The 19,021-nt window shown below is 39.5% G+C and overlaps 2 protein-coding genes across 4 annotated transcripts in view; both read left to right on the top strand.

Moving 5' to 3' along the window:
* The window catches only part of CAPRIN1 (cell cycle associated protein 1), a 36,242-nt gene extending 26,237 nt beyond the window's left edge, over nt 1-10,005 (top strand). For 2 of the 3 annotated variants that reach the window (XM_072866038.1, XM_072866037.1), the window contains 7 exons: nt 1,460-1,570; nt 2,119-2,268; nt 2,471-2,621; nt 4,663-4,857; nt 6,124-6,224; nt 7,124-7,187; nt 8,740-10,005. In XM_072866038.1, the coding sequence (XP_072722139.1) occupies nt 1,460-1,570; nt 2,119-2,268; nt 2,471-2,621; nt 4,663-4,857; nt 6,124-6,224; nt 7,124-7,187; nt 8,740-8,804 (837 nt within the window). In that variant the 3' untranslated portion in view covers nt 8,805-10,005. The remainder of the gene's footprint in view (nt 1-1,459; nt 1,571-2,118; nt 2,269-2,470; nt 2,622-4,662; nt 4,858-6,123; nt 6,225-7,123; nt 7,188-8,739) is intronic. The other variant, XM_072866039.1, reaches the window with a different exon arrangement.
* Nucleotides 10,006-16,540: 6,535 nt separating this feature from the next.
* The window catches only part of NAT10 (N-acetyltransferase 10), a 29,146-nt gene continuing 26,665 nt past the window's right edge, over nt 16,541-19,021 (top strand). Inside the window, exons 1-3 of the mRNA XM_072865772.1 lie at nt 16,541-16,787; nt 18,059-18,150; nt 18,817-18,988. Of these exons, the coding sequence (XP_072721873.1) occupies nt 16,680-16,787; nt 18,059-18,150; nt 18,817-18,988 (372 nt within the window). The 5' untranslated portion in view covers nt 16,541-16,679. The remainder of the gene's footprint in view (nt 16,788-18,058; nt 18,151-18,816; nt 18,989-19,021) is intronic.

Raw genomic sequence — 19,021 nt, 5'->3', positions numbered from 1 at the left:
TTAAGCCATGTGTAGTAATATTTTTAATGTAGATAGAAGCAAGTTGTCCTTTATTTGCTTATCTGCGATAGAAATGCCAAAACCAAAATAACTTGGTTAAAGAGCAGTCTGTATCTGTTCAAGTGGGTGTCAGACCACAAACAGATTTAATGGATTAACTATATAGTTTGTGGTGGTGTTTTTGTTCTGTTAAGGATGAGTCGCAGTTGCTTACTTGGATAATATTTTAGTACTGGAGTTGTAGAGCAGTCAGAGTGTGTTTGAATGCTGTTTTCAGTTGAGCTTTCCTGAAATCCCTGTTTAACTAGGATCTCTTAAACGTGCTTCTGCAATGTATAAATGATGTATTCACCTTTTCATTAAGATGCATCAGTTTCTTACTGAATTGTCTAGTGATTAAATAACTTCCTAATTTTGTATTAAGCATGTGTGGCATCTCTGAAGGACCCTGCTGGTCTCAAGTAATGAATCTGATCCCTGTAGGTGTTTGAAAAGCAAAAGAAAAATCTGGATAGATTGTATCTCAAAGTGATGGTACTGTAAATTGCTTGCTTTATCTTGTCCAGTTTAGGTCTGCAAGTTTTAAGTCACTAATTTGTACAGAAACAGGAATGTGGTTTTTTCTTGAGTTTCCTCTGTATGTACCTGCTGAGGTGCTAGCACTCCTAGCAGTTTTGTTGTTTTGTAGGTGTAGAATATTATTTTTTTTTTTTTGGTCAGAGAGTTCTCTCTGCATTAGCTTTTATTTTACTGTTAAATGATGCCTGTGACTTACTTGAATGGATTTTTTTTCTTGTTTTCCTTACCTCAACCAATGCTGCCAACGATTCCCTTGGGGATCTTGCAAGCAGTAACTAAACTTACCTCTTTCCTTTTGAATGTTCAACTAGGTGGTGTGAACACACTCATCAGTCGTTAACAGTTGCCTCTTAAAGTCCCCTTTAATAGCCTTAAATGCAAAGTCCTCTGCTTTGTTGGCCAGAGTTTTCACTGGACTCTGTGTAGGGGAACAGAGGCTGTAAAATGAGCAAATTCAGTCCATTGGAACCCAGCACTTCTCTATTTCTGTATGAGCTCGGAGTTCTCATTTAAACTTCTGTATATCTCTCTCTCTGTCTGTCTGTCTTTCCCCAGCTTTATTGCAATGGTAGTTGGGGTTGCATAACGAAATGAGGAGAATTATGTTTTTCAGTAAAAGCAAATACATGTCCAGCTGATTCAGAAATACCCACAGAATACAATCTGGTGGGGGGTAAGGGTGTGGCATGGTAGACTATATGTAGAGATGAGGTAGTTAAACCTCTACTTGTTAAAAAGTACTTAATTTTTAATGGTTGTAAAGATTTGCTGGAATACTTTTACTAGAGCGTACCATTCATTCCAGAGTTCTCTGATACTTTTATAAAACTGTGTGTGAGCATCAGCTGACTTTTGGAGGCTTTGGGGTTTATTTTGTCAGGTTCCCTTGGTTTCTTCTACAAGTGAGGGATATACAGCCTCCCAACCCATGTATCAGCCTTCTCACACAACAGAGCAACGGCCACAGAAAGAATCAATTGACCAGATTCAGGCAAGTCGGATTTCACAGGGGTGGGAAGGACTCTGCTTGCAGGTGTGATCAAATGTTAGTCTATGTTTCTTTCTAAATAAAGTTTCGTAATTTTTAGTTGCCTATTGATAGGGCTGCTTCAGTTTGGTTTAATTTCAAAATTTTGAGTCTGTCTGTGACCAGTAAGTCCTTCATAGTAAGATTTTTAACTTAATAGATTGTCTGTTTAGTTAGAAGTAACGTGTCATCATCAGCATATGAGCATCCGTGTTGTTGGCTTAGGAAATGTGATTTATTTTTTTACCTTGGCTACCAGTTAGCCCAGAAACTTGTTCATTTCCCCCTGTAGTTTTTTCTAGTTGTGTTTCAAGTTAAGGAGGGAGAAGACTGCCAGGTTTTTCCTCTCCCATTATGCTGTCGTGAATGAGGCTGTTCAGCTGAAGTAGAAAATACTCATTTGTTGAGGTGAACCTGAGGCGTTGTCACTTTTTTTTTTAAGTGAAGTTTTTAAGTTAAATTTTTTATATTATTCAAAAGCTGCTAAAATGTTGTTTGTTTTTAATTATTAGGCTTCAATGTCACTGAATGCAGACCAGACCCCATCATCATCATCACTTCCCACTGCATCCCAGCCGCAGGTGTTCCAGGCTGGATCTAGCAAACCTTTGCATAGCAGCGGAATCAATGTTAATGCAGCTCCATTCCAATCCATGCAAACAGTAAGTAGTAAATTAATATTTAATCCCTTTATTTTGGTAGTTATTCCTTGTGGTGTTATACAAACACCAGAATCAGTCATATAATTACATAAAATAGTCTTTGGTTATTCACATATCTCAGACTTGCGTACTTCTTTACGTGATGCGATGAGGAATTGTAAAAAATGGATTGGACCAGAGAGCTATTTTTCTAACATTATAGGTATTCAACATGAATGCACCTGTTCCTCCTGTTAATGAGCCAGAAACCCTTAAGCAGCAAAATCAGTACCAGGCCAGTTACAACCAGAGTTTCTCCAATCAGCCTCACCAAGTAGAACAATCAGATCTTCAGCAAGAACAACTCCAGACAGGTAAAGTTATTTTAGCAAAAACTGAAATGGCAATAGCTTGAGTAGAGCAGGTGATCAGGCTGTGAAGTCCTAGATGATGTAGCAAAGCATGTCACACATGCTCAAATGTTCCCAGTCTTGCAAGCTTTCCCCTGAACAATACCTGGTTTTTGTTACTCTGTCTCGGTTTGAGTATCCAGCAGAGGGTAAAATTCAGTATATGTATCTCCAATTGTTGAAAGAATTTTGCCACTTGATTCAGTTATATATGGGCTTAAAAAAAACATGAACATAAGGATTATTCTAAAGATCAAAGCAGTATAGTGGAGTACTTGCTCTGCTGATGCTAAGGTTGGATGCTCCTTAAATTTGCTTTAAAAAAAAAAAAGTTGTACTACTTGAGATGACGTTTTAAAAAGGAAGTAGTAAGCTAGAATTGACAGCAAATATGGACTGCTTCTCACAGATGATGAAAGGTTCATAAAGATCTAGAACCTTTTGCTAAAATCAGTTTGACATGGTTTGAATACAGCAGGCAAAATGCTTTCCAAGTTAGCAACTTAAAAAAACAAATGGTAAAATAAAGTCTATGTACAAAGCTATTCTTCTCCTAGCACTCTCCTCACTTTCCACTGAGATGAAATCTGCAGATGCAGAGAGGGATTTTGAGTGAAGGACACAGGACAGAGATGACAAGGGTGAAGTGCTAACAACTACTGGAGGTGGAGTAGGGAAGAAGAGCCTGGTCCTTTTTCTCTATAACTGATTACAATCTTGAATTTTGTTGTCTTGCAAGCTGTGATACTGGGGAGGGTGGATGAGAAGAGGGAGAACCAAGTTTTCATTGTCTGTCTATATGTTTTTTGAGCCATATACAGCACAAGGCAGAAAGACAGTCTGGGGAATGCTGGTGTTAAAGGTGGGCCATGCAATAAATTGGAATTTAACCACCGTGCAAAGGTGGTTAAAGGTGGGCCATGCAATATTAAATGCTTAACTTAATTTAACAGCTAAGTAAATGTAACTGTTGATAAACAGGAAATGCAGTGGCCTTAGAACAAAACCTTGCACGCTAATTAAACACTCAAAAGGATGATGACTTCGTGCATTGCACAAGAATTGATGGGAAGTTGAGGAGAAGGGAGGACCTATGGAAAAATTCCATAGCGCTCTGTGGCTGAGTAAAGTAGACATAAAGTTGTGCTCCCTGATGGATGATGGAGAAATCTTCCTTTCTTGCATACAAGAGGGGCTTTATCACTTACAAATTTTCTTTGAGATCTTGCTTCAGCATTTGGTATCAGGCTAAATTTTACATCTGTGTTGCTCTTACATACAGAATTCCATCTTTTATTACACTTACTGAGCCTATAGCCCTCGGATTGCTTTTGTAATCCACTTCATTCCTGATGATTCCCGTGAAGTGAAGATGTTGCAGCATACCTTACTTCAAAGATGTAGTCTTACTTCAAAGATACAGAGAGTCTCAAGCTATCCATCCTGCTCTTGCCTTTTGATTTACACGTCCTGTATAAGGAAAGGATTCCCCAGCCTGTACAGGCAAAACGGCAGCTCTGTTAAAATGTTCCCATCAATCTCACCTTAGACAGCACAGCTACACCTAACAGAATTCAGTTAGTGGAAGCAAAGATTTCTTAGTGCCTCTCTGCCAGTTCAGAGAGGAGGGGGCTACAGAAGTGGGTTAATTTACTCATATTGTTTTTTCCAGAGTGTGTGTTGCTGATTTTTAAAGGATTTGAAATAGCACAGGAAAATTGTACCTGCATTAGGAATACTTGTTGCTGAACTTACACTAGAGACTTCTTGACACTGACTTAAATCAACTCTACTGTTTCTGGGTTGTTTTAATATTGTGGCATATCTGACTAGTGAACTTGATACTTAATTCTGCGGATTATTTTTGTTTGAATGGTGAGCATTTATTGATGTGTTCGATGGTATATGAAAGCTTTGAATGTTCAGTTTGAGGAGAGTATGTGTGGGAACATAAAGAAACGCAGACTTTTATATTTCATTTTTTTTCTCCCCACTTCCAATATAGTGGTTGGTACTTACCATGGTTCCCCGGACCAGACTCATCAAGTGGCGGGTAACCACCAGCAACCTCCCCAACAGAATACTGGATTTCCACGTAACAGTCAGCCTTATTATAACAGTCGAGGAGTGTCTCGTGGTGGATCACGTGGGGCTCGTGGCTTAATGAACGGTTACAGGGGGCCGGCAAATGGATTTAGAGGTAAACAGCTTTATTAAACTCTCTCATTTGACTTTTACTTACTTCTTTCTGGAAACATTGTGTCAAGATATCAAGTCTTAAATTGACCTACTGTTGTTTTTATACTGTAGTAGTATCTCTGTAAGATGCTTAAACATGTAGTAAAAATTCTGTTTGCTTTAGCTGACTTAACTGAAATTTTAGGTGTTTGGTTAGGCTTCCTACTAGGATGTAAACAAAGCAGCATTTTTTTCTGTTCTGTGCTGAAGGCTGAGTGTTAGTTTGATCAGGCATCTACTGCAAGTATAAGCAAACATGGAAGTATCCAACAGAATTTCACAACCATCAGATGAGGAATTTGGATGCCAGTTGGTATTTTAAAAATGTTTTTTATTTCCAGTTATGGTAGAAGCAGTGTATTTTAAAGAGTTCCACGTTTCATCATATTGAGAATAGGCTGGATAATGTAGAAAGACAAGAATGAAAAAGTCCAGAAGTTACTACTCTGAGGGAATTAAGAGGAGCGGAGGAATAATACTGTAGTTCTGGATAAATAAGAGAACTTTCATGATCCCTGGAGATTATTATATGTGTTATAATATAACACATATACATGTTATATTATATGTGTTCCTGTCAGTGTTAGGAAGATGTGTATATTAGCATGGGGGAGAGACGGTTTCCTTTTCAGGTGTTAAGGGATTAGACTAATGGATACAGTACTGTGTTCTGTTGCCACGTTCTCTTCCTCCTGTGTGGTTGGAGGGTAGAGGAGAAGCCTGTGCAATAAAAACATGAGCGATTGTAGTAGGGAGTGCAGTGGGCGCTTCTTGTCTGCTTAAAATTGATCTGGATTTCAAGTGTTAGACCCTTGGGACTGGAGCCATCCTTGGACATGGTTCCCAGCACTCAGGAGAATCTTGGCTCAGGAGCAGCTTCTTGCTTGAGTTGGCTGTTGTGACCTTGCAGGTCACAGCTGTTACATTTAGATCGTAGTATTATGTTTAGCTCTGGATTGAATGTTACGTAAATCAAACTTCAAATTACTAGAGAAATGCATTGAATTGCTGTTTCCTCCCATTTCTCACTAGGTCTTCATTCTTGTTGCTTGTAATAGTATTAGCACTGATGTTGCAAACATTTGCTTGACTTGCAGGAAAACAGTACTTATTAAAGGGGTTTTTCCCCTCAGGTTTAGGTAAAATGCTGTTACTGCTTTTCTTTCTATGGTAGCATAAAGTAATAGGCTATCATTTCGAAGTGAGAGACTTGTACCCTGTTCTTTAGGAGGATATGACGGCTACCGTCCTTCCTTTTCCAACACTCCAAACAGCGGTTACACGCAGCCGCAATTTAATGCTCCTCGGGATTATTCAAACTACCAGCGGGTAAGCTACCATTATGTTGTGACAGTCTAGAAGTAGAAGAAAAAAGTACCTGTCAATGAAAGCACTCAAACAAATCTATTAGTGAAAACTTTTCCAAGGATTTTTTTTTTTATTGCTAATGAAGACAAAAGTTTCAGGTACTAAACAGATATTTAGAAATAGCAGAATATTAAATGGCTGGTTATAATTGGGAAACATGTTCTGCTTGGCTGATTGGTCACTAAAGGAGTTAGTCTAGTAACTAGAGCAAGATTGAGTGAATTATAAAGAACCCTCAAATACAATTATTTTTGCAGCTTTGTCAGAAACTTAAAGAAGAACTTAAATCCATTGAAATTAACTTTCCAAACTTGTTTGGGATTGCCTGTCTTCTGCAATGCTGATACGTTACTCTGAAATTTGCGTAGAATTTTGTTTTTCTGAAGGAAGTAGGCTCAGTTTGCTCAAAGCTTAAACTGACCGGAAAATGTCTAACTCTGCATATCCCCAGACAAGTATTTGTAAGCAAATGAGATAGCAGATTTTGATACTGCTGTTAGAATGTCCCTTCATTTGTTGACAGGTCCTTCAGCAAATTCATCTGTTTGACCTCTGTGTAGTTTGAAAAATTTGAACACTAAGTACATCTATTCACATTTCTTATTTATATTGAACAACATATCCTGTAACTGGAGAGAGAATTTGTCATTGTATGTTTTATTATACCTGCTAGGTACTAGTAGGAGTAAGAATTTATTTTTCTGAGATTAATTTAAACTAATAAAATGCTATATGTTAGTCACAGGTGTTTTGTCAGTGCATATTGGTTTAAAAGCTCCTTATTTTATTGGCAATTAACATCCTGAAGCATAAAAAAATGCCCAGGTTTTATGTCGTAACTTTTTGTTTCTTTGCTTCAGGATGGATATCAGCAGAATTTCAAACGTGGCTCTGGACAAAGTGGACCTCGGGGAGCTCCTAGAGGTAATTCCCAAGTAATAGTGAATAATTGATTTGGGCTGAATGGAAGTTTTTGGTCCGACTTCTGGAGTTTTGGATTTGAAAAGCAACCTCACTCCTTATTCAGCAGGTCACAATTGAAGAATAAGCTTACTTTCCTCTGACCTCACAGTTGACCCTGCTTTTGAACAGGGGTTGGACTTGGAGGACCTCTTGAGGTCCCTTCTGACTTGAATTATACTGCGATCCTTTGAACTTGTGGTAGAAGTGTAGTTGGCCATTGAATTCTTTGAAAAGAAGTTAAAACAACAATTGCTTTTGACACTTTAAATGTAGCAGAACTGTTTAGTTGCCTTTTATTAATGAAAACCTTAGGAAAGTGATTTTTTGTTTTTTTTGTGAGGTTTATCATGACTTAAGATCTGCTTACTGGGCACATTAGTAGTTTGCAAGTAAGACTTGCTTATAAAGCAGACACTGGGCTTGAGCTGGCTGTCAGCCTTCAAAATTGTATGTTGCTCTGTTGCACTACAAGATGTCCTACTGCATCTGTTGTGGAGGTCTTTTGTTCTAAGGATACAAGACTTCCCTCCGTGCTCATCTGTTCCTTGATCCTGTAGAATTGTTGCTTTTAGCTTATCGGAGGTATGTTATCCTGTAGCTTCATATGAGTGTTTGCCACATGTTCATCTGAGAAAACGAAACAAAAAAACCCCACATGCATAACCAGGCTGTAGTTGAACTTCTAAATTTTATTTTCAACACGATTTCCACAGTTCTTTTTTTTTCAGTAGATTTTTGGTCATGAGACTGTCTTCTGTCTCGATACAGACATTTCCGTGAGAATCTTGACTTACCACCAGAGCGCTTTGTCAGTGAGGACAGCTCGAGGCTGTATGGTGTACTGTCTGTGAAACCACAGTTTGGTGTGGTAGTTTGGTTTTTGAAGAGTTCTGTCCTTCACTGTCTTGGTACTGAAAGCCCTGTAGTGTGGAACTGTGGCCTGAAGTTCAACGTAGTATTAGGCTGTGGTAAAACTGGAAGCATATTTTAGGAAGCACAACTATAATGAAGAAAAGTCTTGAGGTTTGTTGTCAGATATATGCAGGCAAACATGAGAGGGATTCCCCAAGTGACCTACAATTCTCATATACTGAGAGTGTGAACTACAGGCAGTCTCTTTCTTAATGAAGGAAGAAAAGAATGGAAGTTAAAACATGATTAGTTAGCTCACAGTGCTTACATTTAAAATACGGTAAACCAATTCCTGACATTACTGCAAAACTTTGAATTTTAGTCTTACGTTCATATCTTCATTACTTGATATTTTTTTTTCCATTTTTACTTGAAGTGATTACAAATTTGTAGTTCTGGGGAAAAAGTATTGAGATGAAGCTGAAAACTATAAAGACAGGTTATATGCTGTTGAGTTTTGATTTGAAGGAGCTTCTAGAACCATATGTAGTCTAGACCCACACCTGGGAATTCTTACCCAGTTTAGACCAGAGCTTTTAGGAATTTTTTAAAATAACCTGACTTCATGCATAATTCAAGTGCCTTTTTGTATGTTTTCTAGGTCGTGGAGGGCCCCCAAGACCAAACAGAGGGATGCCTCAAATGAATGCTCAGCAAGTGAATTAAACAAATTCACAGGATTACATTAAACGCCAAAAACACACTGGCCAGTGTACTATACATGTTACCAGAAGAGTTATTATCTATTTGTTCTCCCTTACAGGAAGTTTGTTGTAAAGGGACTATTTTCATTACCCGTAATGACAGGACTACAGTTGCCAGCTTTATATTACCTGGATATGGAAAGGAACGAAACAACGTTTACTCTGCATGTTCTGTCCTACGCATCATCTTGAGCCTTGCACATGAGATTCAGATTCCTCACCCTTGCTAAGAGTAAAGCAAAAAAGGCAATTTTCAGGGTGATCCAATCTCCATGGTTAACTGAAGTGGCAGGAAAAAGCAAAGACTCACTTCTGACCTTTAAAAGTGATGTAACACATTTGGATAAAATCTGCAAATTTGTAAAGATTTACTGTGGCGGCAGTTGACAAAACTTAACGTTCCCATGAAAGAATGGAAAAGGTGAAGTGTGGCTTGGTAGAGCAACTGCATTTCAGCTTTTTCTTACTAAATTGAAGCACTGAACAGTTAAAGATGCGTAGTGATGCATATTTCCCTAAATAGACAAATAGGCTTATAGCCAGTTTTTGACAAAGAAGCAGCACCCTTAGCTACAGCACTCCTCATCACCAGGGCCCTGTTTACTGTGGCTAAGGATTTAAGATCGCTTGCATAACTGCTAATGTAATTGTGTAATTTTTTTAAAAAAAAAAAAAAAGAAAAAGAAAAAAGCTTTGATTTGGCACTTCAACAAAATTTTGCAACAAATGTGAGATATAATCTGGATGGCCACTGTATATTTGATGTGAAGTATTTAGATATCTCTTTGAAACACTTTTAAGTTTCTTTGATAGCAATGACTTTTGTAAGGATTGGTATTCTCTATCATTCCTTATGACTTGCACATTGTCTGTCACTAATACTTGACCTTGCTGTATTATCACCTAAATAACTGATGCCGGTACTGATGGAAATCTCTAATGGATAATCATAACACTTTTGGTCACATGTCCTTTTGTCTTTCCTGCAGCCTTGAAGGTTTTAAGAAATCTCAAATGCCCGCTGCTGCTGCCCTTTTAATCGCTATCTTTTGAAAAGCACCAGTATGTGTTTGAATTGATTTCCCCTTTTAAGGGAAATGACAGCCAGCAGTTACAGTTCTAATGGTATAAGCAAGACAAATAAAACATGTTTATAAAAATTGTATCCTGGAACACTGGTTTTCAACGACTGAAACAAATTCAATGTAATGGGGTGACATTTCATAAGGTTGGGGGTTTCTTTTCCCCCTGATAGATTCTCTTTTTCCTGAATAGATGTAAAGCCTCCTCCTGTTTTTCTGATTTTATTCTAATAGCTGTGACGACTTCTGGGAAACTTTTCTTTTTATGGACTTTCCTTTTCATCAAGGCAGCAATGTATAAAAGAAATGGCATAAGACTAGGAGCTGGAAAATACCAAGTCTTATTCGAGTTTTACTGCATACTTCTGGTATAATCTTCGGAAAATCACTTGTGCCTACCTTTTGCGCACATGTACTCTCTCTGCAGTGGGGAGAATATATTGATAGCTGCCTCCATAGAGGTGTTGGTAGTTCTGTTGCATTCTATAGCACGTGCAAGAAGAAAAGTGCTATATATGTTAAGTATTGCTCATCAAATAATTCCTACCTGTGGAAAGGTGAAATTAAGGAACAGCTACATGTTGTTTAACTGTTATATGCAAAACTGAAGGCTGTTTTCACTCAGAGAGTCATTTCTACTTTGTATCACAACTGAACTTTCAGAATGTGTAGTCAGATATTTTGACGTCATTGTGAAATTATCTGAAACTCCATACAAATAGGTGGTAATATCACTTTTCCATGTTCTGTGTGAAGAGCACAAATGAGAAATGTTTTTACTGAGAGAAGATCCTACACACCAGACATCTTGAAACGATGCTGATGGCTAGAAGCAGCTGTTTTAGTCAAGGCTTAGAAACATTCCGTACCAGTATACCAATATAAACTGCAGTCCGGTGAGAAGTTGCTGTTCTGTGTCTTTTTTTAGGAAGCTATTACTGAGATAATAGTCCCAACTGTTTTTTAACTGGAAAAAATAAAAAGACAAACCTTTTAATGTTGAACTGATGTAGGAAAACAGTGAATTCTTTTTTTTAATTATTTTATTTTATTTTTTTGTGCATCAGCTTTTTAAATGGTTGTTAGAACACAAGCTATTCAGCTTTTTCCATTGCACACCAAATGCTTCTTAAATAGCTAATTGTAGTTTGACAGTGAACTTGCAGCATACTGAATTAAAGACCACTGAATGGATCAGAACATTCCACTTAAGGTTTTGGGTTTGGTTTTGCCTTTTTTTTTTAACTTAAATTTATTAATAAAACATTGGGTAGTTGAGAGGCCTCTTAATTGAGATACAACTTTGTAAGCCTTTTCATGTATGAAAATGGTCTTTAGAGTAGCTGCTCTGCTGTATGCTGATAGAAGGAGATGTGTTATAATAATAACAACCATAAAACAAGTACGTAAGTTGTGTTTAATCTGGGAATTTGCACCGACTCCTTTAAAGTCAATACATGCGTCTAATAAACAGTATACTGAAAAACTGGCTTGAGTCCCAGTATGGCACATAGATCCACTAACTGTTTTTTTTTCTGGCTTGTTCAGGGGAGCTTTTAAGTATCTTCAGTCTGTAACTTGGCTCTAGATCTGAGTTACATCCAGATCACAAGCACTCCTAGATAACGTCTTTTGAAAAAGATCATATTCTGAACAAAGGCCATTATAAGAAGTGATCATACTGAGGCAAAATGGTGGCAGTTCTGGGCTGGTTCTGCTGTAGAGGCCTTTCTGGATGCCGGGGTGGGGGGGGGGCGAGCTGCGTTCATTCTGGTTAGGCGCTGCTTTAGGATAGCTCGGACCTGATGCCTGTGGTTGGAAAGTGCAAGTGAGCATAATAACAAAGTGCTACTTCTGAGCCTGGATGTAGACCCCGCAGTTGCACTCTTCGGTGGTTTTACTTGATTCTTTCGTGAATCGGTCTTTTGGGAGCGTAACGGATTAGTTACAACTGCCTTCTTGCATATACAGCTACTAAGAGGAGATAGATTTTTATTTTGGTAGGGGCTTCGTTATATTGCTAGGCTGTGCTAACGTACAGTGGTATGTGTTTGAGAAAAAACTTCTAGCTTCAGCGTCTTACTTCCTCTTGGCTGTAATACAAGGATTCTTGAGTAATTTTTAAATCACTCGAGTTTACAGATGTTTCTGTGTAACGTAACTGTCTGGGAAACTTGGGTCTTTCCTACACATCCTACAACTTAATTTTTATCTCGGAAATCATGAGCTGTTGTCTCATACCTAAGGTCAATATTGTCCTGCGTTTTACTTCGATGTTCTCCCTGTATCCAGGCTGTCTTTTTAAGAACAGTTTATGAATACGACTTCCGGATTTTGCTGTGGAGGCAGTTCTAGACTTCACTTAACCCCCATTTTCTTTCCAAGATCCTGTCTTTTGTGTATAGCAATCTAAAGCATAACATCATTCAGAGTAGCTGGAAGAGTAATGTTGACTTCTCGTTAATAGCCAGTTAATGTATTCTACTGGGACTTTATAACTCTCGGAGAACTTTGTGACCTTAAAAATATGTCTTCTCAAAATGTCCTGCCGACCTTGTTTGTTAGGCAGATTCTTTGATTGGGTTACAGGTTACCTTCATCCGTGTCTTTGGAGAATGGATCAAGCTTCCTTCTTTCCCCCAAATGGCATTTGAGTAACTACTTTGGAGAGAGAAAAGTTACTGAAAAGGCTTTAACTCTAGACAAATATTGAAAAGATGAGAAATGATACTGAAATATGGTTAAACTTCATATGATTAAAAGCAAATAGGGCAAGACTTTGTGGTCCAGCAGAATAAAATACAAAACGAATTGCTCAGAAAAATCTTGATCTTCCTATTCTTTTTTTTGAAGTTCTGGCACTGCCTCAGCTGAGTTAGTTGGCTTTTCTTACCTCTTCTTTGCAAGACCCATTCATTATAAATGCACATCTGAGATACAAGTGTTTGGGCTCAGTGGACAAAATTGTGCTGTATTCTTCAATTTTCTCCCATCCCCAGTCTCCTGTGGGTATGAAGGGACACAAGAACACTGCTCATTAACCAGCCCCGTTAATGAGGCTGCCAGTCACATCTTGAAAAATAAAGATCATCCCTCTTGCTCATGCGAAACTGTTCTTGATTAACATGTACGCGAAGTTTCAAAACAGATACTCGAAGATAGAAATTCATAGCTGGAGTAGAGGCTTGTGACTGTACAAAGTAGACTGTACATTTTAGTCTTTCAAATCTATGCACCTATTTTTACAGTACTCCATCTGCCTGGAAGATGAATGAGACTAGAAGGGGTTTTAATTGCTTGAGCTGGCACCAGCTAAGTTCTACAGATTGGGTGGGTCAGTGTTTCACCACTGATTGAAAAATCGGTGCCTTATCTGAAGAGCAAGCAGGAAATGATCCCAAACAATAAAACTTTCCTTTTGAACTTAGAAGATTATTTTCTTATTTAAATCTGGGCTTAAATATAGTTACAATTATTGTCTGAAACTTTACTGGAAACTCAAACATTGCAAAATTGTGCAGTTTCCTTCTAATTCTGGGTTTCTCTAAACAACAAAACTGTTAAAAGTTTCTTGGACTGTTCCATCATCATGTCAGCATCTGAGCATTTGGTTGGTCTCTTACTAATCTTGGCTGTCTTCTAGTTGGTTGCAGAACTTAACAGAAGGAGCTTTGATGTGAACTTTGCGAAAATTCCCTTACTTAACATCAGATTAGCATAGCTGATAGTCATGAAGGCGGCTAATTGCTTAAACTGTAATGTGTTTCTGTTTGGCCGATTTGTTTTTCCAGAGGGAGGGCGATGGGGGAAGGTCCTTCAAACTTCCCCGTTTGCAAATACTGCCTGCTTTTCCATTCCAGTGTTTTTCATCCCAGTCAGTACATTTTCCAAGAGGAAAGGTTCCATGCTTTTGAGAACCACTGCGCCTGGCTGCTTAGGATTTGATGCCACGTTCAAATCATGTAATATTGAAAGAAGACATCTACACTTATTTAAGAAACTTAATGTCTCTTCCTCTATGTGAAAGCAAGCCCCTGACCCACATACACTTCTACGAAAACTTAAAAGCAGCATCTTGGATTTCTGCTTCTATTTCTACAGGGTTTCAGAAACTGGGCGTTGTTGAATTTTTTGGTGTGGTATGGCAGAGTCTCTGATGAGAAACTAATGTTCTAAATGCTTTATCTAAGGGAAGAGGTGCTATGCTATTAACCACTTTCTTTGGTTTTTTGAATATAATGCAATTAAAATTATTTGTGGCTCTGTAGATCTAGCGTTAATGCAGGGAAGGAGATCTGTTTTCCAAAATCCACGTCCTAAAGTCAGTTTGAGCAACGCTTAAGACAACTGTATTGGGAAAACTTCAGTCTAACTTGACATTTTGTTCTGAATTAAGTTATCGTTGTTAGCTCTTGCTGCAGTTATTAACCCGTTAGTTTTAAAAGCTAGGTTCTGTTCCCCCTCCCACTTTTTAATGTTCATAAAATAATCTGATGGGTGTAACTAGCTCAGTTCCAACTAGGGTGGCCAATTGCTCCTTTCTATAATACGTGCTCAAATACCCAATAGTGGATCAATTTCACCTGAAATTTTGGTGTCAAGATAAATTTTGGTAATTATCCATTAGACTTTTATTAAATGAAAATGTATTTCCTTTTTTGAAGCTATTCAATTTTAGAATAACTTTTAGTAATGCATCTACCATATAAAATAAGTCTTCAGAATTACGTTTTAGTTAATTGTCAGATTTAAATTTTCTAATGGCCTTAAATATACCTGTATATATGTCTTTGCAGTTCTTTAACTCAACGTTTAAAACAAATTGGTCCATGGCTTATGTAAACACTTGAAAAATAAATCTATTTAAATGTTTTATGTCCTTCCCTTTTAAGCAAATATTTCATACCTATACCTTAAGGAATTGTCTTGCTACACTTCTGTTGCATTGGTGGTTTTGTTTCAGTAACTGGGTTTACCTGGGTTCACCTCCTCAAAAAAAACCCTGTTCGAGAGCCTTTATGATTATTACTTCAATAGTTTTATCATATTTTTGCTATATTTTAAAACTTAATATTTTATCCCAAAAAGACATCCAGTGGTATTAAACACCTTTTTCCTACGATGTTACCTGGTTTTAAATACTTCATTGTTCAAATGTTTAAGTTCAAAGCTTTTTTTTTTTTTTGGCAGTATTAAAAGCTAAGAATAAATATATCTATGCAAATAGCTTGGCTCAACTTTGGTATTGAAAGGTTAATATTACAGATTTTAGGCTATTAGGAATAGTTTTGCTGTCAGTTGGAGAATAAATTTAGTGTTTCTGAAAACTCTTACCAGAATTTAAACCAAGCCAGAGGGATAAATTGTTTTCCTGTTGCAGCTCCACAGTTGTTCGACTTGGGATTTTGTATAGAGAACTTTGAAACAGCTGTGGTTTCATTAAACAGCGCAGCTGAAATGTTACAAGCTACCTGGTTTTATAGAGAAGCAAGGTTTCTAACATTTCTTGGGATTTCGTAGTTTAGTATCAGATAAAATGTATCGTAAAGATTGGTGATTTTTCCGTAGGTGTGCTCTGTTTGCTTTTTGAGGTCTTGTTTCCACAGGAATACTGTGTATCCAAATGCCCATTTTTTTTTCCCCTCTCAACAGTACCAGAGGAAACCTAGTGACACAGAGCATCGCTGAGGTGGAACCGCAGTACGTGGAAATGGAGTAGCTCGATGAAATCATTAGCGATACAGTGTTTGCTCCAACAGGGTTGAGTTTTGCAAGCAAGATTTATTTAGAACAGAGGATTTTTAAAAAAGAAAATCCGTGTTGCCATTGCAATGGAAGTTTGATTTATCCCCTTTTTACAGTCAGTTAACGCAGAAGTCACCCAACTAAGCAAAGACAGGATAGATGTGGAAGTTCCCAGCTCCCGTCACGGAGCTGGTCTGTATCTCCGTGGGCCTTTGCGAGCCGGCTGCGCACAGGAGCCTGCGTTATTTCCAGCTGCTAACTTGATTTGGTACATGTGATACGTAACTGAGGAGACATAGGTAATTTAAAATTAGCTTTCAAAACGCCTGTATTTTTCCTGGATGGAGAATCCTTGTTACTTAAGCAAATTACTTTCTGTTTGCTTGTTCTCACAGTAATACGTTCTTTCGAAGGTGAGGCCTTGGTGCTGCTGCTGGCGCGTTCTGTAGCTCAGGTTCTGGTTAGTTGGGCCTAAACCGCGGCTTCTCGCCCCCTTCTCCTCAAACGGGGTGCAGGTACGTGCAGAGCCATGTCTTCTGAGGCCGAGGGCATTGCTGCCTGCCGGCTATGGCCACCGCCCTTTTAAAAACAATTTTATCGGCCGCTCGATGAGATTCCTCACAGAGCCCGCTCGAGTGAACGGTAACCGCGTTCAGGCAACCAGGCAAGGTTTTGCACAGCTAACACTGTAAATTAATAAATGCACCGTCAATGCGTGTTTCCTCAACTCCACTGCGACTTTCCCATGTGGAAAACCAGCTTAAATTCTTCTGCTTTAAAAAAAACCCAACATATGTGTGTGTGCCGCACAGGCGAGCGGCGGGGGCAGCCCTGGGGTCCTGCCGGGGTGCGTGGCGCGCGCGCCCTGGGCCGCGCCGCTCCCACGTGGTGTGCCGCGAGCCGCCGGGACTGTGGCTGCCGCCTGAGGGGGCGGCTGGGGCGGGCGGCTCTGCCCGGGCGGCACCGGGAGCGGGAGCGGGGACGGGGGAAGGTCCGAGCGGCCCGCAGCCATGCAGCGCCGGAAAGTGGACAACCGCATTCGGGTGCTGATCGAGAACGGGGTGGCGGAGCGGCAGCGGGCCCTCTTCGTGGTGGTCGGCGACCGCGGCAAGGACCAGGTAACCCTCTCCCGGCGGGCGGAGGGGCTCGCCCTGCCTTCGAGGCGGGCGGGGGTTGTGTGTGTGCTGATACTGAACCGAGCCTTGGAAGAACGGCTGATCTGTAATCCCCCGGTACCGGCTTTTTCCTCTGTAAAGCGAGTGTGAAACCCGCACAGACTGAGGCAGCGATGGCGAGCCTCCGCCTGCGGCCTGCGTCGGGTAACCCCGCGGTGCAGAAACGCGAAGGGGTGTTAGAAACGGTTGAGGAGACTTCGTCCTTCCACATCTCCGGTTTGAGAAGCTCGTGGACGTTAAATAAAGCGAGTGCGGGCAAATCGGAATATTTTTTTAAACTGGGGCAAAAGATATTTAATTTTGTGGCTAGTAGGCGCTTCTTTCCCATCTCGGGTCTGTTGTGAGATGTTACAGGTTTGTGCTTGAGCCACGTTTTACCTACTGAGTCAGCTTGCGGATGTTACCGCACCAGAACTTGGACCAGACCTACCTGCTAACGTTGTATGGAAGAAATTAACCACTAAGCTCGTTTCTCTTCAGAGACTCTAGACTTGTGCTTTTTGAGTGGCAAGGGGAAGAACAGCACGGCAAAACCGTAACGTTTTAGGATAAGTCAATTCAGTTAGCTCCAGTTCCTGGGGAAGTAAAATAAACTAGTTATAAAAAAACTTGGAAAATAATGAGTTGACCAGGTGGCAGTACAAGAAAGTTGTTATTGATTTACCACTAAAGTGGACAGGTGAGTTCTGGTGGGGCGTATCCTCAGCCTGGCTGTGTTCAGTATTTTCACTGGTGACTTGGATTCCAAAGCAGCGAGGGTGCGTACTGAATGTGCAGGCTACATAGCAGTGAGGTGGGTTGCCAAACCCGCTAGGGGATTAAAATTCAAAATGAAACTTTGTTAAATTGTAGAAGTAGTCTGAAATACTTTGTGCAAAATCTCTACTAAGAGACAAATACTCGGAACTGTACTTAGCCTGGAATAATCACCTTCTGTTTGTGCAGTTGTTGGCAGTCCTGCCAAAGAAGAATGCAAAGGAAACGGTAGGTATAATTCAGTGTCTTCCATGTCATGCAGCCCTGGAGAAGGCAACAGACACACAGGTCTGTGTAAAAAGGAATGCAACCTTCGCAGAATGTCAAGGGATCCTTCTGTTTTGCACAGGGTTGGTTGGTAGAAAACATAGCTGTAAAATCCAGTATAGAAAAATATTTTGCTCTTCGATGTTCGCTTGTGAGTACAGTTGCTCATGAATGTTTCTGTGTTTTGGCAGGTGGTTATACTACATCATATGTTGTCCAAAGCAACTGTAAAGGCCAGACCCTCTGTCCTATGGTGTTACAAAAAGGAGCTGGGCTTTAGCAGGTAAGATACCTCTTGTGTCTCATGCTGCAGTCGCTGCTCTGTGTGAAGCAAAAGCTCTGTGACTGATCTGCTGAGTATAGGTTGTGTGATTTGGTTGTAAAGATAAATGATTAGTTCTTGGAGGAGCTATAGGAAGTTTGGTCTTCCAGAACTAAAATTTGGCTTCCATAATACAGTTGACATCAGCACTTGGTAATTCTAGTTTCTTTCTGTAGCTCTAACTGTTGTCCTGGACCAATCTCTCCCTCACCTTTTTAACCTTAAAAGGCCAAAACTTTAATTCCTCAGCTTTTTAGCCTCAGTAATATTTAGGACTGAATGCAGATTAAGCATTAGAATGCCTTCATTTTGAAAAAGTGTTTAAAATTTTAATTCTTAGATTTGTGTGCGTACTTACAGTCTGCACATAAATTCAGGAAGGAAGTGTTACCTACAACTGCATGATTCCAACCAAACGGTTTCTTGCAAAAACAGCTGGTTCTGTGTGATATTCACCACTTTGGGCTGAAGGCACATGGGAACGTATCGTGAAAGCAGCAAGTGTGATCCAAGATTTTTTTTCCTTGGAGCCTGCGCTCTGACTTCCAGTTAAACTTGAATGTAGGCCTGTATGCACTTTTCTCAAACCTTTTTCCAAGAAAAATTCTGTATAATTTTGTTCTCCAGCCACCGTAAGAAGAGGATGAGACAACTACAGAAGAAGATTAAAAGTGGAACTTTAAACATAAAGGACGATGATCCTTTTGAGTTATTTATAGCAGCCACAAACATTCGCTACTGCTATTACAATGAAACTCATAAGATTCTTGGTAACACTTTTGGCATGTGTGTACTTCAGGTAAGGAGTTAAACTTTTGACTTAAAAAGGGCA

The sequence above is a fragment of the Ciconia boyciana genome, chromosome 6, assembly GCF_034638445.1.
Source record: "Ciconia boyciana chromosome 6, ASM3463844v1, whole genome shotgun sequence".
NCBI classification, from domain to species: Eukaryota; Metazoa; Chordata; class Aves; order Ciconiiformes; family Ciconiidae; genus Ciconia; species Ciconia boyciana.
This window is presented reverse-complemented; position numbering and strand designations above follow the sequence as displayed.